At 45.8% G+C, this 26863-nt stretch overlaps 2 protein-coding genes and 1 long non-coding RNA gene across 3 annotated transcripts; all 3 read right to left on the bottom strand.

Annotated features, from left to right (window-relative positions):
- Positions 1–3631: 3631 nt before the first annotated feature.
- LOC123410528 (disease resistance protein RGA5-like) lies at positions 3632–8253 on the bottom strand. The gene is made up of 6 exons (XM_045103476.1): positions 8160–8253; positions 7989–8069; positions 7435–7523; positions 6407–7307; positions 4071–6052; positions 3632–3986 (listed from the first exon to the last, which is right to left on the bottom strand). The coding sequence occupies exons 4-5, from the start codon at positions 7237–7239 to the stop codon at positions 4105–4107; spliced, it is 2781 nt and encodes a 926-aa protein (XP_044959411.1). The 5' UTR covers positions 7240–7307; positions 7435–7523; positions 7989–8069; positions 8160–8253; the 3' UTR covers positions 3632–3986; positions 4071–4104.
- Positions 8254–19234: 10981 nt separating this feature from the next.
- LOC123413254 (disease resistance protein RGA5-like) lies at positions 19235–24444 on the bottom strand. The gene is made up of 6 exons (XM_045106196.1): positions 23522–24444; positions 23376–23423; positions 23057–23128; positions 22004–22904; positions 19679–21657; positions 19235–19575 (listed from the first exon to the last, which is right to left on the bottom strand). The coding sequence occupies exons 4-5, from the start codon at positions 22834–22836 to the stop codon at positions 19707–19709; spliced, it is 2784 nt and encodes a 927-aa protein (XP_044962131.1). The 5' UTR covers positions 22837–22904; positions 23057–23128; positions 23376–23423; positions 23522–24444; the 3' UTR covers positions 19235–19575; positions 19679–19706.
- Positions 24445–24835: 391 nt separating this feature from the next.
- On the bottom strand, positions 24836–26272 carry LOC123413255. Its single transcript, XR_006613703.1, has 3 exons — positions 26080–26272; positions 25403–25543; positions 24836–24903 (listed from the first exon to the last, which is right to left on the bottom strand). It is a non-coding gene; the product is annotated as an uncharacterized LOC123413255 (long non-coding RNA).
- Between the last annotated feature and the right edge of the window lie 591 nt (positions 26273–26863).

The following is a 26863-nucleotide window of genomic DNA, read 5'->3' as shown; positions in this document are numbered from 1 at the left end:
TTTGTCTGGCATGGTTTGGAGTAAATTCACCTCAAAAACTCCGGGACTGCCAAAGAAGCTGCAGTTTAGACACCCGAAAGTAAGTACTATAGTAGCATATATGTTCCACGCATCTCCTACTGATTCAAGCGCTAGTTTCATCAATACCATTTAGCATGCTTGCTAATTATCAGTTTGATTGACCTCTATTTCTTGTAAAGTGGTTGTGGCAGGAAGAAGGGACTAATTACTGTGGATACTACATTTGCGAGTCCATCCGCCACACGACCTGTGAGCGGGGCTACTCCGAGAAACAATATGAAGTGCGTAAATAATTACATTCATAATTTTATTTGATTACCATCATTTGTGTTCAGTTTCATTTATTCATATATATGTATTGACCCCCTTCTTCAAATTAGATATTTCGGATGCGAGATGAACTCCTAGCACCACATCGTATGCGAGGAATTCAAGAGGAATTGGCGGCATTCTTTCTTAACCACGTGATCGCTAAAGACGGAGAATACTATGTGGACCCTGCAGGGTTCAATTTTAATTAGGAGATTATATTGTAAAAGATACTTATATTGTATATATGTAGCCAGTAGCGTCGGATAGATATACGAGAACTTGTTGTTGGACCAATCTCTCAGAGAAGGAGAGGTGGTCGATATCACTTCTCTTTGTATGCATCTGTTCATGACGATCTTCTGTTTCCTTCATTTGCTTAACTAGCTAGCGTGTCTAGTCCTCTCTATACGTATAGTATGTAGCGTCGACCAAGCACGGAGATAAGAAAGGACACTTCTCTCTATTAATTAGCATGCTAACACAATATATGAAACACCTAAATTAACCCCCCAAAACCCCCAAACCCTCCCCCCTTTAAAAAAAACCAGCACCTGAGATGCTGACGCGTGGATGCCTATTGGTCCCGGTTGGTGCCACCAACCGGGACCAAAGGGCCTCCTGCCTGGGCTCGCCGCACCGGCCACGTGGAGGCCCATCTATCCCGGTTTATGCAAGAACCGGGACTAAAGGTTTAGGACATTAGTACCGACACTTTAGTCCTGGTTCAAAAACCGGGACAAATGGCCTCACGAACCGGGACAATAGGTCCTTTTTCTACTAGTGCTATAACGTATCAGAACAACGAACGATGCAGCAAACCTAAATCGTATACCACTTGCACACGTTTTAGAAACCGCCATCCTCATCGAACCAATGTCCCATCTTTAGGAGAGAGATCCGTATCACCCTTGCCAGTCCGTCCATCAGTCGACGCCACCACGACGCCCAATGGCGCCACCGTCCTGCGCTCGTCCATCCTGACATGAAGGCTCCGAAAGATCCGTCGTGCGTAGCACCTGCCGAGTAGGCATGACACAGCGTAGCACCTGTTGGCCAGGCATGACTTGACATCTCCACCGAAGCTCCGATCAAGACGAAGCTGCTCCACGGCCTTCCTCTGTCATCCAGTGCTGCTCGAGAAACGATGCTCCCAAGAGAGACACGACACCGTAGTGCTGCCATCGTCCGATTTGATGATCAGATCTTAGGGTTTCCCCCTAAGCATCATGAATGGGTCAAGAGTAGTTACACGACGATGCCTTCATCAAGGTAACAACGCAGAACGCCGCCATCGTCTGCCATCGGCTCGGTTTTCACCGGCAACTATGTCTTCCTGACTCGCAGCCGGGACTGGATGATGGATCGCGAGATCCAACCACCCAGCCTCAGGCCGACCACCTCTGACAGAGGAGATGACCGCCACTGCCAGCTGCACCGGCCAGAATAGATCTGATCGGAGGCCACCGAGCAATCCACCAGGCCCTCGACGCCGCCGCTGATCTGAAGCCGGATGACGCGCCGCCGTGGCATAGCCCGTCGCCGCCACCCGAACCAGGCCAACCGCCGCACGCCGCTGCCCATGACCGGCCAGCCGACGTGCCTCCAGCCACCATTGCCTGAGGCAGGGACGACCACCGCCGCCATCAACGCAGCCATCGCCGTCGCTCCGCAAATCGGCCATGCCTCCGCGTGTGCAGGGGCCCCGCACCACCCCTGAAGACGTGGGAGAGAGGGATGCCTCCGCCACTGCCGTCGGCCCCCGAGCGTTGCCCGGCGGCGACGGAGGGAGTGGAGGAGGGAGAGCGCCCACCGGCGGCTAGGGTTTGGGCGCCGCCCGAGTCGCCCTAGCGGGGGCGACGCGGGGGGCTCAGATTAGGTACCACCTACTTGCATACCTGGATGCTTCGGCTAGGTGTTTAGTCATCGTAGCCTATCTTTCCTTTTTATGTGTTCTTTGAGTTCTCGCTGGATATTGCACTTGTTTGGAACTTTTTAGTCTAATAAAAGGGTTGTATGAATCATCATGAAGCAGAGGCCGGGGATGATCCTCCTTTTAAAAAAAAAGCAGGGGTGGTGTGGGCGCCTTCTCCGATTCGCGAATCGCTAGGACACCCACCATTCATAAGTTCATTCTTGTTGGATCAACAAAAGCAGGACCTGCATGAACAAGCATTTAGTGTTAATAAAATTTCAAATGCCTGAGCTTTCCAGATTTCGAACATATTCACACGCATGAGCTGTAGAACTGCATATACTGCTCATACCCTGTTTATTCATTCCGTTGTCTTAAAGAGCCCAGGCATCGGTCTTCTGTTTCTTTTTACATGTACATAAAGTATTTGCTAGTTGATGCACAGATTCAACAGGGGTTTTGGTATTCCCCTTCTCCTCAGGTTATTCCTAGTCATTAATTATTCCCCTTCTAATAGCATTTGCTCCAACACAAGTCGAGGCAATCATCTGAATGAAAAATATCTTCATGTTCTCTTTTTTTAGTTCGTTTTCAGTTTGTGGCAGCACCTACCTCTACATCTGATTTGCAAACCTTCTGCAACCAAATGTATCAGTAATTCCTGTACATTTGCAGCACAAATACATTTTTTTGTGAGAGATGAGTAACATATGCAGGCATCGAAGCAACAAGCTGGCAAGCAATTAAAATTTAGCAATCCCATTAGCACCATCGCTATGAACATCCGAGCGTTCGTGGCTCTATCTCCCACGAGCTCGAAAACACGAGTTGCAGCAAGAAGAGAAAGCTTAACAAAAATAGGATAAAGAAAATCTGTAGTTTTTTTTAAAAAAAAAGGAGGATTACCTCCGGCCTCTGCATCAGCACGATGCATACGGTCCCTTTATTTAGAAAAGGAAACAAACAATCCGCGGTTTCACAAAGTCTCCGACATAACAAAGTAGAAGCAAATTTGTAGTTGAACCAACTGCCTTTCATTTTCATTGCATGAGCCTTGACTGACTAAGTGCCAAGCAAAGCAAAACAAGACAACATGAGTTCAATCAACTCTTCATTAATAAACCAGTAAAAAAAAACAATGATGTATGTGAACAATCAAATAAACGTAGAGGCAGTGCCAACTGAATGCAGCCTTTTATCGCTATGAACATCTGATTGTTTGTGGTTCTATCTCCCATGAGTTCGAAAACACGAGTTGCAGCAAGAGGAGAAAGCTTAACGAACAGGATGAAGCAAATCTGGAGGTACAACAGGAGTTCAACCAACTACCTTTCATTCTGCGATCCTTGACTAAATAAGTGCCAAGCAAAGCAAAACAAGCCAACAGGAGTTCAATCAACTCTTCATTAATAAGCCAGTGAAAACAAAACAATGTTGTATGTGAACAATCAAATAAACGTAGAGGCAGTACTGCTGCTATAAATAGTGCCAACTGAATGCAACCTTTTATTGTACGAGTCTTGAGTCTTGACCAAATAATAAAGGAAAGGAGGTGCTGCGTTTCTGAAAGCAAATGCAGGAGAAATAAACAGTTCATCATCAACAACCATGCGGAAGCCTCCGTCTAGCAAAAGGACAGCATCTAAACATATGTTGGAGGGAATGAGCCTTGGTTTATTGGGAGCTGCGGCAACTGATGGAATTATTAGTACCTTTCTGACTTCAGTATTTTATTGAAGGCCTGAAATTGAGAAAGTAAGAGGGATATATCAAACAGTATGATAACGAGCATATTCAGGAAAAGAGAATTCATGGTTGCTCAGACCTTACTGGCGGCAGAGGCACGTCAGCACTCGTGTCTAATCGATTTCAATGGTGGGACGTTTAGGATGGGCTTCTGCTGCGCGCCCCAGCAAAGTCTTGGCCGTCCCCTTCTCTTCATCGCTGGAATTCTCAAGCAATAGATCAACCTGGACCTGCTCGAGAGAAGGGAAGTGCCCCATGCTGCAGTCAACCTCACCACTCGCGATCGACCGTGCAGAGACACAGAACACAAGGTATTGAACCCTTGGGATAGCTCCAGGCGGAAAAAGGCACGGCGACGTCGGAAACCCCCAGAACATGCAGTATCTCGCAGATGGGAATGCATCGGCCCTCACAACCAACGTTCCCATCACGTGTTTTGCAGCAAGTCGCAGAAGCCGAAGAGCAGGCAACATTCCGATGATCTGAAGGTCATCCCCTTGCAGTTCTTTCACTTCTATGACCAGGGTGGAGAGGTGGGGAAGCGACGTTGAGTTAACCCACTTTGGAAGTATCGAGAACCACGCATTTTCAAAGAAACCCCATGACTCAAAACTACGGAGGTGTGGAGGGGGCACCCAGCTTTCACGCATGCAATCTATCAAACTGCCACTACGATCAATACGCAAATTATGCAATTTCTGCAGGTTCCCTAGAGACTTGATTAATATATCAATCAGATCCCCATCCATGTTAACACAGTTAATACTGAATGTCCTAAGCTCTGTCAGATGACTCAACTCTTTCGCAATGTGAGGAGACGGGGATAATCTTACTCTGCCCAGCACTTCAAGGGACGTCAAGTTCCCCATTCCTCTTGGCAGCACCAAGTCGTCGTTGATACGTAGGCACATCAAATTTGCGAGCTGAACAACACTTGCAGGTAATTTTTGTATCCTAGTGCCTCTTATATCCAATGTCTGCAAAAGCTGCAATTTGCCTATGTCCAATGGGAGTTCCTGAACATCAACATTCCTTAGCCCTAGGTACCTTAGGTGAATTAAATTTCCTACATACTTGAGGCTGATACCAGAGCTGCTTTCTTGGCTGCCACAATTTCCAAGATCTAGCACGCGTAAAAATTGGAAGCTTGAGAGAGATGGCAACCAATCACAGGTAACAGGAGAGAAAACAGCAAAGGTCCTCACTTTTGACAGGCTAGTGCTATCAAACTGTTGGTTTTGAACATTTGCATTGATATTATGAAGTGATAACCTGCGAAATTTCCTTTGCAGATTAGGTGCATGCCACTCATCATTATCCAATATGGAGATAAAATTCTCTTCACTTGACAGTGAGCAGATAAGATCAAGCACCATATCATGTATACGGAAAGTTACTACCGTTCCTTCCCAATTGATTTCTGCTGGCTGGATCAAGCTCCTATTCAATAGCTCGTTAAAGTAGCTCTCTCCAATCTCAAACAGCCTGTTTTCTTTTTTGTCACACTGGATAAAACCTTCAGCAAGCCACCTCCATATCAACCACTCTCTCTCAATCTCAAAGTCTTCAGGAAAGATGCTTAGATATAATAAACAAGGCTTCAGATAAGGAGGCAAATCATAATAGCTGAGTGATAATATCCCTTTCATGTCCTTCACAACACCACCTTGTGTAACTCCACGGCCCATCGAATTGTGCACATGCATCCATTCATCCTTTTGCTTTATCCTATGGCCACTAACCAGAAGACTACCTATTGTAATGATGGCTAATGGTACACCACCACATTTCCTCAATATATCTCTTGATACTATCTGAAAATCTTCTGGACATTTCTCCTCGCTTTGAAATATTCTTCTATGGAAGAGTATTTGCGAGTCTTCATCAGAAAGAGGTCTCATTCTATGAATTGTGCCATTAGTGGAATTGAGACATGCTTCAGACACACTCACATTACGGGTTGTTGTGATTACCCGACTCTGGAGTTTATTTTTATAGAGAGCACATTCTATATATTTCCATATGTCTTCTTCCCATATATCGTCGATTACGATGAGGTACCTATGCAAAACATTTTGATAGCATTAGTTTCCCATATATATACAACTGAATTTCGTAACAAGGATAAAGTATAAGGTACTAAACCAAACCTTAGGCTTATATAACCACTAAGGATATAGAAAGATATGCATGCAAAAAAGAAATGCAACAGAAATTGCATAAAAGTATACATGACTAAAAAATAAGCCGCGTGTGCAAAAAATAAAGAAGTAGAATTTGCTAAAAAAGAACAGACTACTACAGATATAAAAGTATAACAAATAAGGAAATGAAGATATGAAATTCAGTATACATCTCACTACTTCACACATTTCGGAAATATACATAAAAGGACAAGGACTACGTGATGCATACCTCTTATCCACAAGAAATTCAGTGATATCCTCGATGAGCAGATTTTCACCCTTTGTTGTATTATGAATGTCCTTGAACTTTACTTTGTCAAGGCCATAGAGCAAGTCCTTGAAAACTTTTGGGATATCTGGTTTCTGACCCACCGGGACAAAAGCCGCACAATCAAATTGGGCTTTGATCTTCTCATAAACTGCTTTGGTTAGGGTTGTCTTGCCCAGCCCACCAGCACCGACAATAGAGAGTGTCTTCAATTGCTCCTCAGGACTCCTGTCCTCACAAATCAATGTTTTGACAAGCTCATCTCTTGTGTGTTCAATGCCTACAAGCTCCCCTACATGTTTGTGCAAAGCTAACACACGTGGGTCAGTGGTAGCACCATTGCTAGTGCTACACATGTCAAGCTCGTATTTTTTATGCAGGTCCGCCAACTCCTTGGAAAGATCTTGAGCTTCTTCGATGGCATTACAGATTTGATGAAGTGCTTTGCCCTTGCCAAACAGTGTGGCGGTCTTCTTGAGGAACTTTTTGACTCGACTCCTCATGTCCGTTGGCTTGCTGCTTGAACCCTCATCCACACGCACCATGAAGTCGTCAACAGCGTCTTCCATGTCGCAAGAGAGGTCTCTCACCTTGCCAGCCCAAATCCGGACCGGCTCCTCGAGCTTGTCCGACGGCACCTCGCCAACCTTGCGAAGTACGGCGTGCATAATCTCCAGCTCTGTTAGGAGAGATTTTACGCCTTTCTTTACTCGCTTCTTGAGGTTGCATTCTCGGACGAGCAGCTCGCCGAGCTTACGGATGACAGGGCCCATGGCCCCAGCAGCAACCTCCATATCTCGACCTTTATTTGTGTTTTCTCTAGATCAAGACACCGCTATAGCATTGCCCTTGGGTTTAAACTCTGCAATGCAAACATAATGGCTTTCAGAAGACGGAAAGAGCAAAACCTGAACCTTATAGTAGACAGAAGGCACATATGCAGTGCGTCCCTTTAGCTATCCAACAAAGCAGAAGTAGTAGAAGGGTACCCTGAATAGAAGCTCTTCAGATCCAATTTGCGGAGTTCTTTGTAATGGCTACCAAACATGAAGTAGTGGAGGAATATATAGATCCAGTTCTGCACATCATTAATTGTCGTCAGAACCAGCAAATATCAAAAGAAGAAAAAGGTTGTACAGAGAAGGAGGAGACAGCTAGGAGATACTAGCTAGTATAATTTTCAGAGAACCACTAGATGAGCAAAAGCTGGACATTTTCAGTCCGTGAAAGCAACACAGCTCATGAATGCACTATCATTCAAATGAATGGAATAGCAACAAGAGAGTATCGATCGAGGGGAAACAGATGGCTGTAACCGAAACACAATCGTTTTCAGGATGAGCAAAAATGCATCACCTGGGACCTGACTAGCTTGGCTCAATCAGGAGCACGTGATGACTATCTATTAATTGTTTCCGTATCACGAGGAAGCTCGACATTTTTAGTTGGTGAAAGCAACAGCGCATGAATGCATTACCACTCAAATGGATGGAATAGCAACAAGAGATTATGGAGGGAGGAACAGATGGAGCAAAAGCATCACCTCGCCTGGATCTCAGTCAATCAAGAGCACCATGCAGTTGAAGAAGAGCATCCTCCTGACCGAACTCTGCACATGATGGATCTGCATCAAAACTAGTAGAACAAATTAAGGAGGCTGAAGCAAATTAAATGTATTGAACACAAGAGGAAGAGGAGACGGGTAGAAGAGTACCGTTGGCGCTGTCTGTCTCTGCCGCAGATTGGGAGGACACCACCGTAGTCGCCGGCCGCAGAGAGCGAGAGAGCAAGTAGCGCAGCACTAATTAATGTGGATACGGCCGGAGTGACTTGTGGTCGTCTCGTCTGCAGTCACACAACACGCTCCACAGTCGTTTGTGGACGGGTTGGTGATTTCCAACACACATGAACTAACGCACGTGATGCCGTGCCGTACGTGCGCTCCTGCATGCGTCGATCGAGTCATCAATCATAGTAGTGCAAGTCATCACGTGCTCGTACGTGGTTAGGCGTGTACGGTGCATCTTGTCGGCCGGACCGGAGTATATATATACGTACGTACATTTTTACTCTACTCGTCTAGGTGGGTGGCTGGCGTATAGGCTTCATCGTGTGTCGTTGCGTTGCTCCCAAAAGGTGCATGCATCCATTGGGGCTTGCAGCGCTTGTCCTGCTCGTGCACGCCCAAGTACATGAGATGCTTTTTCTTAACCAACGGATTAATTAGCGCACTACTTCTGAGGAAGTACATAAGATGCTAGCTTTTTCTTAACCAACGGATTAGCGCACTACTTCTGAGTTTCTGACCCGATTCACCATGCATCATCCATCACCAGGCGCTACTTATTAAACTTGAAAATCAGCCAGCTAGCAACTCAGAGTCGGTCGACGGTACAGACGGATCTGGTCGCATCATCGATCGATTACGGCATATGGGCGACTCGCAAATTTCCTAAGTATCCGTCCATGAACAGGAACCAGCTGTCCGCAAACGAGGATACGTACGGAAGATCGCCACACAATCCGATTTACATATATATCTCAAACACTTAACAAATCAATAGAACGAAACTCGGACAAACCTGGCGAATTTCATATAAACTGAACGACATTCATCCAAACATTCTTATAAACCTGTAAATCTAAGGGGGTTTTCCCAAAACAGTCCGAGCGAGGTGAACATCCAGGACGCCACCAGTACCCAACCAAGGTTGCCCCCCTCCCAATCAAGTGCCCAAGACCACGCCTCCAAGCAGTAACGATGCCGCCCATTCATCAGGAACCTGTGTTTTGAAATTCGGCCGAAGAAAATGGATTTTGGCCGAATTTTGGCCATCTGGGCCTGGGGCGAGATCTATCTTTCCGTCGAAATTGGTCAAATTTGATGAATTTTGGTCAAATTTTAGTCAAACTTCAGTCAAATTTCGGTCGAAAAATTTGAAAATGACCGATATTCGTCCATCTCGGCCTAGGGTGAAAAAAATTGTCAAACCGAAAATCAAAACGCTGCAAGGAACTAGGGGTTCCATCGGGGCACATAGGACATGGGGAAGCAGAGGGGGTTGTACCTCGATGTTGCCATCGAGACGATAATGACGCCACATAGACACATATCTTTCCCTAATACTAAAGCACGGAGTGCTTCTGTCGTCCGTCGTCGCATTGCTTTTATAAATAAACCCTTCTATTTTTCAGTAATGAACCCGCACTCATATCCAAGTGAAAGAATACCGATTCCATGGAGCCTCTCTCTCCCGCACGAGAACGAGATACACCGCGGCGCTAGGGTAACCTCCGCCGCCGCACCCCAGCACTTCGCTCCCGGCAACTTGCGCTGCCCTTTGCCTTCGCTCCCATTGTCATCTGCGCCGCCGCCCTTTGCCAACGCCACCACCAACGCCCGCGCCGCCTCCCCGTGCCTCCACCGCCACCGACGTCATCCGCCGCCATCACCGTCCGTGTCGCCTCCCTATGCCTCCGCCGCCACCGCCGTACGCGTGGCCTCCCTATGCCTTCGTCACCACCGCCGTTTGCACCGCCGCCCCTGTGGCGAGAGAACGGGAGTACAAGGGGAGGGAGAAGCGCGGGGAGGAGCTGGCTCACCGGCGGGATGGGGGAGGAGGTTCCTACTGCTACAAATTGCTGGCGGGGGGTGACTGGCTCGACTCACTCGGGTTTGAACTCCTGCGAGGGCTCGTTGTGCATGTCGCTACAGGTTGGTGCTTCGTGAGTGTTCGCTGGACTCTTTTCCTTTTCAATAGTTTGGACTCTTTTTTTTAATAGATGGTCTCTTGTTTGTGGGTGACAGTCACATCATTCAAACGCAAATCGCTGATGGATGGCGTGATGAATTTATCGCAGGATATGCAGATTGCATACGGATCAAGTAAAACTATATGGTGAGCTTCAGACCCACTCCACACTGGAGGGAGAGGTATTCAGGATCCGTTGCCTGTTTTTGTTGATATTAGAGAGAGGATCGTAGGGGAAATTGGTACTTTCATGACCAGTAAAGCTTTCTCGATGGTACCCACATACCCAAGTTATGAATTCACATGTTATTTCAAATGAAACATCCTTATTTCCCTGCGTGCAAGAATGATGCAGTACTATTTGAAAAATACAGACAATGTACATCTGCATGGGTCTGATCTGCAGTTGACTTCTTATGATCAACATATTCCACAATAACGACGAGCTCATTGTTGATATTCCCCAACTCCTCCACACAGGTCACCTACCCTGCTTCCTACTTCCAACTTCCAATGTACTTTTTGACTGAGATTGTGCACATGAGCTATTTGTGAGAATGTCAACAAACGATGAAATTAGATTATGCATAGCTTTCCAGTGGGTGAATGGCTCTCACATGTTCTACTGCTGCAAATTTGTGCCATCAAGGGTACCTCCTTCAAACGTTTTAAATATAGTTTTGATATTGCATATTATGATGATTTTATAACAGTGTGCCTGCAATTAGTTTGTAATCATCATTATCTGTTGCCGAGGGGTGTTCTCCATTGTTGATGATCTTCATTTCCGGATTAACAAGAAAGTTCAAACCGACTAAAAAATGTAAGGACATCAGCATCTTCTTTTTCTCTATTATGAGAGCCATTTCAAACATATTATGATGATTTTATAACAGTGTGCCTGCAATTAGTTTGTAATCATCATTTTCTGTTGCCGAGGGGTGTTCTTCATTGGTGATGATCCAGCAATTAATGCTTCATTTCCGGATTAACAAGAAAGGTCAAACTGACTAAAAAATGTAAGGACATCAGCATCTTCTCTTTCTCTATTATGAGAGCTATTTCAAGTACAAAATTAATGGTCTACAAATCAATAATCTAACCGGTGCAACGCACGACATTTTTACTATGTTTCATACAATTAATATTGAACCAGTACAATATTTATATTATACCGTCGTGACAACACACGGGCATTGTACTAGTATTTATAATGTACGAAATTCATCGAATATTAGCTACTGTATTTAAAGCTTAAAATTTATTCCCATTTTTTTTTCTCATAAGTCTTTACTTACCCTATTATTTCTACAATATTTATGCTATTCGTGGTTTCTAGTCTTCTCTAGAATATTCTCTTTTCAATCTATATTTTTACTTTTCCCATTTTATAGTTTTCCTGATTTTTCTCACGTACATATGTTTTTTCCAAAAAAAAATCCTTAGTTTAAATTTTTGTTTCCTAATACTTTTGCTGTTAAATATAACATGCAGCCCTTCCTTCTTGCGACTCAGAGCAGTCAGGTAGCTCCTAATTCAGATTGAACTCTCTCCTTCTGCATGTGAGCACGTAGTTTTTGATAAAGGTTTTTTATTACTTAAAAGATTTAAGCATTACAACCGACCTCTGCATAATTAAAATGTACACAATCACATACTAAAAGTACGGTAACTGAAAACAGCGGGAGACGTAATACAATCATATAGACATAAATCATCGTTGCCTACGGAGGCCTGATATGTCTCCAACGTATCTATAATTTTTGATGGTTTCATGCTATTATCTTGTCAAATTTTGGATATTTTGCATGCCTTTTATATATTTTTTGAGACTAACATATTAACTCAGTGTCAAGTGTCAGTTCCTGTTTTTTCCATGTTTTTGACCCCTTTCAGAGGAGATTTTGAAACGGAGTCCAAATGGAAGAAAATCCCCGAAAAGATTTTTTTTTGAAACGGAAGAAGATTGGGTAACTTGGGACCCAAGGCAGGGGAGCCCCAGGGGCCCCGCAAGCCCCCACCCTGCGGCCAGGGGGGCAGCGCCATCCAGGCTTGTGGGCCCCCTGGACGTCCCCTGACCTAGGTCTTTCGCCTATATATTCTCATAAAATCCAGAAAAAAATCAGGAGATCATCGCATTCGCTTTTCCGCCGCCGCAAGCTTCTGTTTCCGCAAGATCCCATCTGGGGCACGTCCTGATGCCCTGCCGGAGGGGGGATTCGGACACGGAGGGCTTCTTCATCAACACCATGACCTCTCCGATGATGCGTGAGTAGTTCACCATAGACCTACGGGTCCATAGCTAGTAGCTAGATGGCTTCTTCTCTCTCTTGGATCTTCAATACAAAGTTCTCCATGATCTTCATGGAGATCTATCCAATGTAATCTTCTATTGCGGTGTGTTTGTCGAGATCCGATGAATTGTGGATTTATGATCAGATCATCTATGAATCTTATTTCAGTGTCTTCTGATCTCTCTTATGCATGATTTCATATCCTTGTAATTCTCTTCGAGTTGTGAGTTTTGTCTGGCCAACTAGATCTATGATTCTTGCAATGGGAGAAGTGCTTGGTTTTGGGTTCATACCGTGCGGTGACCTCACCCAGTGACAGAAGGGGTAGCGAGGCACGCATCGTGTTGTTGCCATCAAGGGTAAAAAGATGGGGTTTTCATCATTGGTTTGAGATTATCCCTCTACATCATGTCATCTTGCTTAAAGCGGTACTCTGTTCGTCATGAACTCAATACACTAGATGCATGCTGGATAGCGCGGTCGATGTGTGGAGTAATAGTAGTAGATGCAGAAAGTATCGGTCTACTTGTCTCGGACATGATGCCTATATGCATGATCATTGCCTTAGATATCGTCATGACTTTGCGCGGTTCTATCAATTGCTCGACAGTAATTTGTTCACCCATCGTAATACTTGCTATTTTGAGAGAAGCCTCTAGTGAACACTATGGCCCCCAGGGTCTACTCCACACCATATTTTCAGCCTTAGACTTTTTTACTTCATTGCACTTTCCGCCTTCAGATCTCACTTTGCAAACAATCTTGAAGGGATTGACAATCCCTTTGAAGCGTTGGGTGCAAGCTTGTTTGTGTTTGCGCAGGTACTCTAGACTTGACGAGACCCTCCTTCTGGATTGATACCTTGGTTCTCAAACTGAGGGAAATACTTACTGCTCCTGTGTTGCATCACCCTTTCCTCTTCAAGGGAAGAACCAACGCAAGCCCAACCTCTGTCAACGTGTCAATTTCTGGCGCTGTTGTCTGTGGGATAGCAAGGCCCAATCCGGGGATCAAGCTGCCACCCATGTGGTACAAAAATATCCCTCACCACCTGTCACATACAAGTCTCCGTAAAAAGGCTTCGAAACTCCGTCCGTTGTAAGGTGGACCACGAGCGGAGAATACTTGTGCATCGGAAGAGAAAGTGCAAACGAGAGAAATTTTTTATCATTAAAAACCTTGTCATTTCTACTCAACCAAAGCGACTATATAACGGCAAGCGCTCCTACCCAAAAAATGGTTCTAAACTTATTATCTATCCCATTTAACCCAATTGCCAAAAACATTGGCAACGGAAGTGGATGGATACAAGTTGAAAGTCATTTGGATAGCTGATTAGATAGAGCGTGCGAACTTGCAATTGAAGAATAAAACACTTATTGTCTTTTCTTGAGGACAAAATACACACTTCGTGCTTTCATGTCAGTTACGTTTGATGACGTTATCTTTAGTTAAAACTAGTAGGGTGGACCTCGCGAATGCGAGGGCTACATATTCATTGCATAAAAATGTTAATTAATTAATTTTTATGTTTTGCACATAACTTACACTCCTTTTACAACTTTTGTTGTACAATACACAATGTTTTAAGCAATGGTACATTTTTAATGTTTAACTTCAATATTTATTATTTATGATTAGATTGCTCATAGATAAAAAAAATTATTTAAAAAATAACTAATGATATGTCTTTGAAATAACATGTTTACACAGTCCGGCATCAAGCTTCAAGAACACCAACCATATTAACCAGCAATTTCCACATTCGTTAGTTAGGTGTCCTATATATTCTCTCGAGTAGGCCGATGAGTTGTTGTTCCACCTGTGGCCATATAGATTAATCTTACTTTATTCTTAGTCATAATTGGATTTTATAAAATAGTAATTTTATTTGCGAGCATAGCCTAATGCCTTTGTTTGGGTAATCAATAGTGCCAAATCACACGTCCAAAAATAATTTTAGTAGCTTAAGGTTTTCGTTACGTTGCCGATAATAGAGATTTTGTAGCAAGCATATATAGTGTGAGGATCATTAATGCTTGCTACAAATTTGTAGGGTTTCAATTATATTATATTGTTAACTGTTATAGTATTAGGTCATATATTTTCTCAAACTATCTTCATGCTAACTCTACTGATACTCCTCAATCCAGTCAATGTATCCTCTTGCGCACATTAACATATATGCCATGTAATATTTCCACTTTTCATCTAAAAAAGTAATAGATTTTTAGTATCTTTTCATCCACTTAATATTTTTACTCTAATGGGACCAATGAAGGCACAAAGTCGAGTGCATCAAGGGTTCTTTCTTTTCAAACTCAGTGTTGTTGACCCATCATGAGTTTGAGGGTGTGTGTTAGATGTGTATAGTCCTTTTACTTTGTATCACCATTGTATGAGGGGTTTCTTGCCTTTTACCACATGTATATGTACTAGCCCCTTGCCCCCCTGTAATGTCAGTTCCTCATACCTAAGAGCATCTCCAACGGCCGTGCCAAAAAAACGCGCTCGTGCACTAAAACTCCATTTTAACGCGCGCGGGACGATTTCGCGCGCTCTTGCGGACGCGGCAAACTCGTGCGTGGGGGAAATGTTTGCGCGCGCGGGAAAAGGCGGGCGGGCGCACGCTAGATTTGGTGCGCGGCGTCCAGCGCGCCAATAAAACGCAGTGCTCGCCACACGCACCCTCACTCGCCCCTGCCCCGCCACACGCCCTCCCTCTCCTCGCCACGCGCCCCTCTGCCTCATTTCTTTCCCCGCCGCCGCCGCGCCAACATGACGTTGCACCGCCGTGGAACTTCTGGCTACCGCGGCATCCGTGCGCGCCCATCCGGCACGTTCTATTCGAAGATCCGATCCGGAGAGATGCGCCTCGGCCTCGACACGTTCAACACCGCCGAGGAAGCCCCGACACGTACGACGGGGCGGCGTGCCGCTTGAACAGGCCTCGAAGGGAGATGAACTTCCCCGAGGTGACGATGATGGATTTGGCGCAGAACTTTGCGCCTCGTCCACAGGTAGTCACCGACGAGGACTGTCGCCGGAACCGGAGGCGGGAGCATCGTCTCAGCATTGCTGAGATGGATGAGCATGCCATGGAGGCATGGCGTCGACAGTTCCCGCAGGACGTCCTCGGTGAACGCCAATTCTTCTCGCAAAGGAGGACGGAGAAGAGGACGGAGCAAGACGCCTATCGTGCAGATAGGCGTACGCGGAAGCAAGCCACACTCTTCCAGATAGAGCTGAAGGAAGAGTCGACTTGGTCCTTCGACGATGAACGCTGGTGTAACGCCTTCATCACGACGGAGGAATCGGACACCAGCGCGTCGGAGTTCGACGACGACGATGAGTAGTTTTTTATCGGCTTTTTTAATCTATATCTATGCTATGCTATGTAGTTTTTTTAACTATCTAAACTATATATGCAACTATGTTTTATGTATCGTTCTTATCCTGTGTGATAAAAAATGTGATGGAAAATATGCTGAATTTTGCCCCCGGCGCGCCTCATTGTTGGGCTTCCACTGAAGTGCCCCAAGCGCTCTAATTTTTGGGATTCCGCTCGAGCCAGCGTTCGACGGCGCGCTAAATTTTAGATTGGACGCGCTGTAAATAAGTTTTTTGTGGGCGCCGGGTTGGGCGTTTATAGTTCGACCAAAACAGGAGTTGCAGCATTAGAGGAAGCTGAACGAACATGATGAAGCAAATCTGCAGCTCTCTCAAAATAGGCTTTCGCCCTGTTTTATAGATAAAGCACAACCATACAATATCCCGATTACAGACCAGCAAGTTACCATAGCCAGATGAGCCTAAAAGAAGCAGAAAAAGAAAAGAAAAAAGAACAAGTGGCTGGGGCCGCAGCACTAACAGGCCCATAGACAAGCGGTGAAACAAAGCCACCTCAAAAAACAAAAAACGAGGCCGCCACTGAGACCAGCTAGGAGGCCGGAGCACGGGAGAGCCGACGGGCAGTCGTCAGCAAGGCATCCAGAGTGAGCTGAAGCCGGTCCCGATCTCGGGGTCTAGCGAGCGAATGTCAGAGCTGCAAGAAGGCAAGAAATTTGAAAAACGAGTCAGACGCACGCGTGAGAACACCTGCTCAATCACCATCTTGTTACGCGTAGTCCAGAGCGACCATGCCATCGCCGTAAAAATAAGCCAGAAAAGGCAGCCCTTACGGCCAGCTTGAGTGGCCCTAACCTACAGGAAATCTGCAAGGTCGAGGGCCGCCCAATCCGGGCCCAGAGCCTCACACACATATGACCAAAGCGCATGAGCAGCTACGCACGAGAAAATAATACGCGAGCCCATTTCCGAGACGTGGCAGAGGGGGCAAATGTCGTTGCCCGGACCATGGCGTTTCAGCACCTCGGTCCCCGACGGCAGGCGGTCCCGGAGAAGCTGCCAAACAAAGATCTTGATCTTCAGGGGCATCGGGGCCTTCCATAGCGGGGTGAGCCACGGAAGAACCGGATGACGACAGAGGGTCTGATAGGCCGAGCTAACGGACAATTCTCCCGAAGGGGAGAGGCTCCAGGACACCACGTCCGGCTCCGAGGAGAGCGGAAGGGGGACTATTTCCCACAGGGAGTCCCACTCGTGAACCTCGACAGGACCGAAAGAGCGGCGAATGTCGAAGTGCCATCCGTCTACCCTTGCCGCCTCGGAGACAAGGATATTCGGAGCTGCACAAATCGCAAAAAGACTAGGGAAGCGCAGGCGGAGCGGGGCATCCCCAAACCATGGGTCCAACCAGAACTGCGTCCCAGCCCCATTGTTCACCGAGAATCGCAGACCCGCCCTAATCTCTTCCTTGATGGCTTGGATGGACTTCCAGAACTGGGAGCCAGCTGAGCACGAACAAGCCAAGAGGGGAGAACCCTGCAGATATTTGGCCTCGATGAGACGCAACCACAACCCCCCATCGCCCCGAGAGATCCGCCACACCCAGCGGAGCATGAGGGCGACGTTCATACGGCGAGAAGCCAGAATGCCCAGCTCGCCCCGATCCTTTGGGAGGCACATATAGGCCCACTTCACCATGTGGTATTTAGGCCGGCCATTACCCGCCTGCCAGAAGAATCTCACCAGCTCCTTGTCGAAGGAGCTATGAACACTTTCTGGCAGGATGTACATCCCCATCATGTACATAGGGAGACTGGACAGGTTGGAGCCAATAAGGACGGTCTTGCTGCCCTTGGAGGTGAACCGACCGCACCAAGGCTCCGCACGGGAAGCGACCCGACTCACAAGCGGGTCGAACCCACTCACTAAGATCCTTGACTCAGCCAACGACATTCCCAAGTAGGAAACGGGGAAGGAGGTCAGCCTACAGTTAAGGTTGTCCGCAAGCCTGAGTTTTTCCTCCTCCGAAAAGCCAAGAATCACGACCTCGCTCTTATCAAAGTTAATCTTCAGACCCGACATTTTCTCAAAGCAGAGGAGAAGGAACTTAAGATGAGCAATGTCCGCATCCGAGCCTGCTACCATAAGCATGGTGTCATCCGCGTACTCTAAGTGGGTAAACCCCCATCCGGGATGAGGTGATCCACCACACCCTTTAGGTGGCTGGCAAGCCTGGCCTTATCCAGGATGCCAGCGAACGCGTCCATCGCCAAGTTGAACAGCAGGGGGAGAGGGGGTCCCCCTGTTTGACCCCTCTGAAAGCATGAAAGTAAGGGCCAATCTCCCCATTTACGTTGATCACAGTGCTCCCGGATCTCACCAGCTGCATGACCCAGGAGTACCACCTCTCATCGAAGCCGCGTCGAGCCATGACCAAGATTTTGGATTTCGTTTTTAGTTTTTTACCGCTCCTGGGCGAAATGGCCGAAATTCGGGATTTCGGTATTTTTTCGGAAAATTTCGGACGAAAAGCACAAATCAAACTTTGAAATCTAGAACGAAAATTGGCCGAAAATTCAACGAAAAATGGCCGAAATTTAAAGAAAATCTTGTAATTAAATTAAGCAGAACAAACTTTAACCCTGAACGACCCTTCATATATTAGCATGCGGGCAATACTACTGCTCACAGCTAACGTGTTGTTGGTGCTACTCATGCACAGCTAGCTAGCACTCACCATATACGGTGGAGTACCATAGACTCGAGCTCATACGTTCAGATGGCAGCGGTCCACGTTGTTGCCGCCGTCGACTGGGTCGCCGCGTCCAAGGGCGCAGCCCAGGGCATGACCTCCATTGAAACAAGAAGAACGAGGAGGAGTGCTTGAGGGAGTGGAGTGGTGAGGGAGGAGGAGGCTGCGCGGAGGCGGCGCTGCCGCTGTCTCGCCACCTCCGGCTTTCGTTCCCTGCAGCCGTCACACAGGAGTGGATAGAGGAAAAATGAAATTTAGGGTTTGCGCTGCTTTCGTTGGTGTTTTTATACCACAGGCAGGTATACGTGGGCTATTTTGGACCTTGGCTGGGCTGGAGGTTTAAAACAGGCCGAAATATTTAACCGGATACTTTTTATACCGGGCCTAACCGGTATATACGAATTTCGGACGAAATTGTAAAATTCCGGCCGAAATCCAAATCTTTGGCCATGACGAGCCTAAGGAACGACCAATCAAGGCAGTCATACGCCTTCTGGAGCTACAACAGGAATTCAACCAAACTGCCTTTCATTCTACGAGCCTTCACTGAATAAGTGCCCACCAAAGAAAAACAAGCCAACAGGAGTTCAATCAACTCTTAATTAATAAGGCAGTAAAAACAAAGCAAGGTTGTATTTAAACAATCAAATACTGCTAAAAATAATGCCAACTGAATGCAAGCCTTTATTGTACGAGTCTTGACTGAATAAAGGAAAGGAGGTGTTGTGTTTCTGAAAGCAAATGCAGGAGAAATAAACAGTTCATCATGAGCAATCACGCCAAAGCCTCCGTTTAGCAAAGGACAGAATCCGAACATATGTTGGAGGGAATTAGCTTTCGTTTATTGGGAGTTGTGGTGGTACAGTAAGTTGTTGGTGACTGCAACGGCACAGTGAATTGTTTGTTGCCTACCGAAATGTTGGAACAGCATCCACGACAACTGATGGAATTACTAGCACCTGACTCCGGGATTGTGTTGAAGCCCTGAAATTGGGGAAGTAAGAGTGATAAATCAAACAGTGTGGTAATGAGCATATATATTCAGGAAAAGACAATTCATGGTTGCTCAGATGAGTATATACCATACCTTACTGGCGGCAAAGGCATGTCAGCATTCAAATACAGTCCTGGATTTGAATGGTGGGACGTTTTGGATGGGTTTCTGCTGCGCGCCTCAGCAAAGCCTTGGCTGTCTCCATGTCTTCATCGCTGGAATTCTCACGCTCCAGAAAAACCTGAACATGCTCGAGAGAAGGGAGGTGCCCCATGCTGCAGTCAACCTCACCACTCGCGATCGACTCTACAGTGTCCTCGAACCCAAGGCGCTGAACCCTTGGCATAGCTCCAGGCGGAAAAAGGCACGGCGAAGTCAGAAACCCATAGAATGAGCAGTATCTCGCGGATGGAAATGCATCGGCCCTCACAACCAACATTCCCATCACGCAACTTGCACGCAGCTGCAGAGACCGAAGAGCAGGCAGCATCCCGATGATCTGAATGTCATTCCGTTGAAGTTCTTGCACTTCTATTTTCAGGGTGGAGAGGTGGGGAAGTGACTTTGAGTTAACCCAATTTGGAAGTATCGAGAACCATCCAATTTCAAAGAAACTATGTGACCCAAAACTACGGAGGTGTGGAGGGGGCACCCAGCTTTCACGCATGCGATCTATCAATCTGCCACCATAAAGAATACGCAGATTATGCAATTTCTGCAGGTTGCCTAGAGACTTGATTAGTATATCAATCCAATCCCCGTCCATGTTAGCACAGTTAATACTGAATGTCCTAAGCTCTGTCAGATGGCTCAGCTCTTTTACAATGTGAGGAGACCAGGATAATTTTACACTGTCCAGCACTTCGAGGGACGTCAAGTTCCCCATTCCTCTTGGCAGCACCAAGTCCACGTATAGGCATATCAAATTTCTGAGCTGAACAACACTTGCAGGTAATTTTTGTATCCTAGTGCCTCTTGTATCCAATGTTTGCAAAAGCTGCAATTTGCCTATGTCCAATGGGAGTTCCTGAACATCAGTATTCTTTATCCCTAGGTACCTTAGGTGAATTAAATTCCCTACATACTTGAGGCTGATACCAGAGCTACCTTCCCGGCTGCCACAATTTCCAAGATCCAGCACGCGTAAAAATTGGAAGCTTGAGAGATATGGCAACCAATCACAAGCAACAGGAGAAAAAACAGCAAAGGTCCTCACTTTTGACAGGCACGTCCTATCAAACTGACTGTTCTGAACCTTTCCCTTGATATTATGAAGTGATAGCCTGCGAAATTTCCTTTGCAGGTTAGGTGCATGCCACTCAGCATTATCCAATATGGAGATAAAATTCTCTTCACTTGACAGTGAGCAGATAAGATCAAGCACCATATCATGTATACGGAAAGTTACTACCGTTCCTTCCCTATCGATTTCTGCTGGCTGGATCAAGCTCCTATTCATGAGCTCGTTAAAGTAGCTCTCTCCAATCTCAAATAGCCTGGTTTCTTTTTTGACACACTGGATAAAACCTTCGGCAAGCCACCTCCATATCAACCACTCTCTCTCAATCTCAAAGTCTTCAGGAAAGATGCTTAGATATAATAAACAAGGCTTCAGATAAAGAGGCAAATCATAATAGCTGAGTGATAATATCCTCTTCATGTCCTTCACAACACCACCTTGTGTAACTCCACGTCCCATCGAATTGTGCACATGCATCCATTCCTCTTTTTGCTTTATCCTATGGCCACTAACCAGAAGACTAGCTATTGTAATGATGGCTAATGGTACACCACCACATTTTCTCAATATATCTCTTGATACTATCTGCAAATCTTCTGGACATTTCTCCTCGCTTTGAAATATTCTTCTATGGAAGAGTATTTGCGAGTCTTCATCAGAAAGAGGTTTCATTCTATGAATTGTGCCATTAGTGGAATTGAGACATGCTTCAGACACACTCACACTACGGGTTGTTGTGATTACCCGACTCTGGAGTTTATTTTTGTAGAGAGCACATTCTATATATTTCCATATGTCTTCTTCCCATATATCGTCGATTACGATGAGGTACCTATGCAAAACATTTTGATAGCATTAGTTTCCCATATATATACACAACTGAATTTTGTTACAAGGATAACTGTAAGGCAGTACAGCAAACCATAGGCTTATATAACCAGTAAGGATATACATGCAAAAACTAAATGCAACAGAAATTACATAGAAGTATACATGACTAAAAAATAAGGCGCATGTGCAAAAAAAGAAAGAAGTAGAATTTGCTAAAAAAGAACAAACTACTAGAGGTATAAAAGTATAACAAATAAGGAAATGAAGATATGAAACTCAGTATTCGTCTCACTACTTCACATATTTCCGAAATATACACAAAAGGATAAGCACTAGGTGATGCATACCTCTTATCAACAAGGAATTCACTGATATCCTCAATGAGTAGATTAGCACCCTTTGTTGCATTATGAATGTCATGAAACTTTACTTTGTCAAGGCCATAGAGTAAGTCCTTGAAAACTTTCTTGATATCTGGGTTCTGACCTACGGGGACAAAAGCCGCACACTGAAATTGGGCTTTGATCTTCTCATAAATTGCTTTGGTGAGTGTAGTCTTGCCTAGCCCACCAACACCAACAATTGAGATTGTCTTCCATTGCTCCTTAGAACTCCCGCCCTCAGAATTCAGTGTTTTGATAAGCTCATCCCTTGTGCGGTCAACGCCAACAAGCTCCCCTACATCTTTGTGCAGAGCTAACACACGAGGGTCAATGGTAGCACCATTACTAGTGCTACGCATGTCAACATCGTACCTTTTACTCAGGTCCGCCAACTGTTTGGCAAGATCCTGAGCTTCTTCGATGGCATCACAGATTTGATGAAGTGCTTTGCCCTTGCCAAACAATGTGGTGGTCTTCTTGAGGAACTTTTTGACTCGACTCCTCATGTCCGTTGGCTTGCTGCTTGAACCCTCATCCACACGCACCATGAAGTCGTCAACAGCATCTTCCATGTCGCATGAGAGGTCTCTCACCTTGCCAGCCCAAATACGGACCGGCTCCTCGAGCTGGTCCGGTGGCACCTCGCCAACCTTGCGAAGTACGGCGTGCATCATCTCCAGCTCTGTTAGGAGCGATTGGACGCCTTTCTTTACTCGCTTCTTCAGATTGCATTCTCGGACGAGCAGCTCACCGAGCTTACGGATGACAGGGCCCATGGCCCCAGCAGCAACCTCCATATCTCGACCTTTATTTGTGTTTTCTCTAGATCAACACACCGCTATAGCATTGCCCTTGGGTTGAAACTCTGCAATCCAAACAAAATGGTTTTCAGAAGGCAGAAGGAGCAAAACTTCAACCTGACTGGCTGGTGAAAGTAGCAGTATACACAGGGAGCATATGCACTTATGCAGTGCATACTTTAGCTATCCAAAGCAGAAGTAGAAGGAGGGTACCTACCCTGAATAGCATCTCTCCAGATCCAATTTGTGGAGTCGTCCTTTGCAACAGTTACCAAAGATGAATCCGGTTCTGCACATCATAAATTCACATCATCAGAAGCAGCAAATGTCATACAAAAAAAGGTTGTAGATAGAGGAGGAACATGAGACAGCTACAAGATACAAATTGTTTTCAGAGAAGGAACCACCGAATGAGCAAAAGCTGGATATTTTCAGTTCTTGAAAGCAACAGCTCACGAATGCATTACAATCCAAAATAAATGGAATAGCAACAAGAGAACATCGAGGGGTAACAGTTGGAGCAAAAGCATCATCACCTCGCTTGGCTCAATCAAGATTCAAGAGCACACGTTGAAGAAGAGCATCTGCACATCATGGATCGGTCCACATCAAAACCAGAAGAAAGGATGCTGAAGCAAATGTATTCAACAGAAGAGGAGGAGAAGGACGGGTTGAAGAGTACCTTCGGCGCTGTCGGCATCGCAGATTGGGAAAAGGCCACCGTAGTCGCCGCAGAGATCCAGAGACCAAGAAAAGAAGCAGCAAGTACTCACCAAGAAAAGAAGCAGCAAGTACTCTACTATACTCTCTGGATACGATTTGCAGTCACTCAACACTCTACTCGTTTGGGTGATTTCAAACACGCCGATGCATGCATCGAGTCTAAAGCTGTTAGTCGTCACGTGCACGTACGTGGTTATGCGTGTACGACACGTGAGGCCGTTCACCCAATGCGCGTGTGTTAATTTGGCTTCATCGCGTGTGTTGTGTTGCTCCCAAAAGGTTCATGGAATCAATCAAAGAATCAAGTAACGTGCAAGCAGGCATTGGGGCTTGCAGCGCTTGTCCGCACGCCTAAAAGTGCATGATGCTTGCCTTAACCTCGATGGATTAGAGCACTACTTTTGAGTTTTTAACCCGATTCACGATGCATCACCCGTCTCTGGGCAATAGTTAACCTGTAAATCAGTCCGCTAGCAACTGAGTTGTTTGGCGGTAAGAACGGATCTGGTGGCATAATCGATCTATCTAACGTGATTACATATGCATAAAAAGAGAGATGCATTGTTCAGACACACACACACACACACACAGAGATGCCCTGTTTAATAAAGACACAAATTCGTTTCATGCCTTCGATGATTTGTTACCATTGAAAGACACTATTCCTGAAGTGTGTGACATTTCAGATCCTCTAACTGTCGGCATGACACCAACACCGCTTCCCGTTTCTTTTGCTTGCAGTGAATATAGTATAGAAATAGCATATCTAGCAAACACACCACCCAAAGAATGTACTATGAAGGAAATCTTGTTCAAGCTGGGCATCTTCTGAACCACGTCCAAGACCTTCTTTCCATAGGGCATTATTATGTAAGCTTCCTAAGCAGTCAATATATACATGAACAACAGAGAATAGTCTCTACCACATATACTTCTTTCGCTAACCTCCTTCCAGCTACATCGATCCCGTCAAAAGTTTTAGCGTCGATGTTTGATGAACTAGCTGCAAAGAAAAAGTTTGCTCTTTTATGGCTGATAAATTTTTTGTCAACTGCAAACCTCTGCATGCTGCAGTAATGCAGTCGGTGCCAATTTCATCTCTTAACTACAATTTTTATGTGTGCGTCTGTGCATACAATTCCATTTCTGCACATCATGTTCCTAAAAATCCTTATACTCAGAAGCAAAAAAAAAAAAAAGGATGATTAGGTAGTAGTTTGTGATATTTGACTTGAAGTTGCTATATGAATGTAGAGTTAAAATACACACATACCATTGATGAAGAAATCATCACCTAGCCTCCTTTTCAGCACTGTGTCCCCATATATCCAGTCACTGGGGCTATATTCAAAGAAGAAGAAGGGAAAATCATCAGTAGAAATGCCAATAAGTACAGCTTGACTAAAGAGTTGTTGAATAAACTGTATCAAACATAAATATACCTTTAGCATTTTTCAAAGCTTTAACTATTTATTTTTACAAATACAGGTGCGTATTTTGAGTATTGACAGTTGAGTACAGATGTATGCCATGCGATTCACTCATCGAAGTTCACATATACACTTTGAAAAGTTAGGGTGCATCTTAAAATTCATGAAAAAGGTAAATCAAAGAGAGCAGCCGGCAATAGCATTACCATCAATGAGCAATGGGGTTGTTCTGAATTGTAATTTCATACCAGTCAAGCCAAAATTCAGGCCAAGTCGAAAGGAAACATGTAGCCAATAACAATGAAGTTAAGCTCCTGAGAAAGAGCCGCGGGGAATTAATGTGTTTTTAATATGCAGCTCATCCTATTTTTATGAACTGCTATGGTGGAACTACAATGCTTGGCTGTTACCTTGCCATGATACCATGAACCAGAACAATGAGATGGTCTGGTCCTTGGTTGCTGTTGGATGCTTCCATGGAGGAACGCCACGCGGGACAGCCCCTACCGATTGACATTGGGTGGGAAAGAAGGATTTAGTGGTGTTCAATCCTGCATAAACACAAAACAGTGGCACACTTCACTAAACAGTGAGGAGTAAATATGTTTAGTGCAAGACTTGTCCTACAATTAATAGGCTCCCAACATCTAGACTTCATTCATTCAGACAAAGTGAATCGAAGTTGGCACACCACCATCTCCGAAACTGGGTTGGGTCCCTATATATGTTGACGGTTGCTAACGAATGCCATTTGAGCGACATGTAAGAATTCAGACACACCACCTTTTCCATAGGCAGAGCAGAGATGCTGTATGTATTCCTGGTGCATTCCTGGTTCAGCAAAAACAAATTCCAGGCACATTCGGATGTCATTTGATCTATAGTAAAATAATCCAATCCCTGATCTCTGCGCTCATGCACAACAGGCATCGGAGTCGCTTGGACAGTTGGACGAGTAACAAATTGCAGATTTCAGTGCCGGCAGCACACCCTAACCACGACCCCAAATTCCAACCAACGCCGTGGCAACGCTACGGCAGGAGCCGAGATGGAGCTATGTGAAACGGATCGTGAGAGCGGAACGTACCTGGTGGGCCGACGGCGCCGCTCCGGGGACGGGCGTGGCTGGAGAGGCAGAGATATGAGTGGTGGTGGTGGTGGTGGTAGCGGCAGGGAGAAGTGGAGAACAAAGCGCGGGCGCCATCCCGCGCGCACCGACGGCGCGAATCGAGGGAGTGCGGCGGCCGACGAGAGACTGACGCGCGTGCGGATGACGCGGCGGTTTCGGCGTGCTGGTGGCGGTGGGATACGGCGTCGCCGTCGGTCTGAGCCCCTGTTTTTTTTAGCTTTTCAAAAAATGTACACTTTAAAAAAGCACACTTTTATCAAACAAAAAATATCGCTGCAGTAACTTATTCTAGTTCGCTACATTAAGTGATTCATATTCGCTGCAGTAGAGCGGCTAGGTTTAAAAATCATGAGTACTTAAAAAAAAATGTTTAATGCATATTAATAAAAAATCCTGTCATTTTTATTTCTCTGTTTTTTTTTCTGGTCGTTTGTGTCCGCGTCGTCCACCTGGGACCAATATGCCCCTGGGGAGTCCGCTCGGCAACTTCAAGGGCAGCACCGTCGTCCTGCCCGGCAACCACACCCCTTCCTGGCACCAGGTCTTCGCCTTCTTCGCCACGCACCTCCAGTCGCATCTGCTCGAGGTCGCCCTCAAGGCCAAGGATCTTGCCGGCGGCGACGACCTCGTCGGCCACATGGTGTTCGACCTCTCCGAGGTGCTGGTCCGCGTGCCGCAGGACTCCCCGCTGGCGCCCCAGTGGTACAGGCTCGACGGCAAGCGCGGGGAGAAGCTCCAGCGC

The sequence above is a fragment of the Hordeum vulgare genome, chromosome 7H, assembly GCF_904849725.1.
Source record: "Hordeum vulgare subsp. vulgare chromosome 7H, MorexV3_pseudomolecules_assembly, whole genome shotgun sequence".
Taxonomy (NCBI): Eukaryota; Viridiplantae; Streptophyta; class Magnoliopsida; order Poales; family Poaceae; genus Hordeum; species Hordeum vulgare.
Note: the sequence above shows the minus strand (reverse complement) of the source record. Positions and strands in the feature narration are given on the sequence as shown.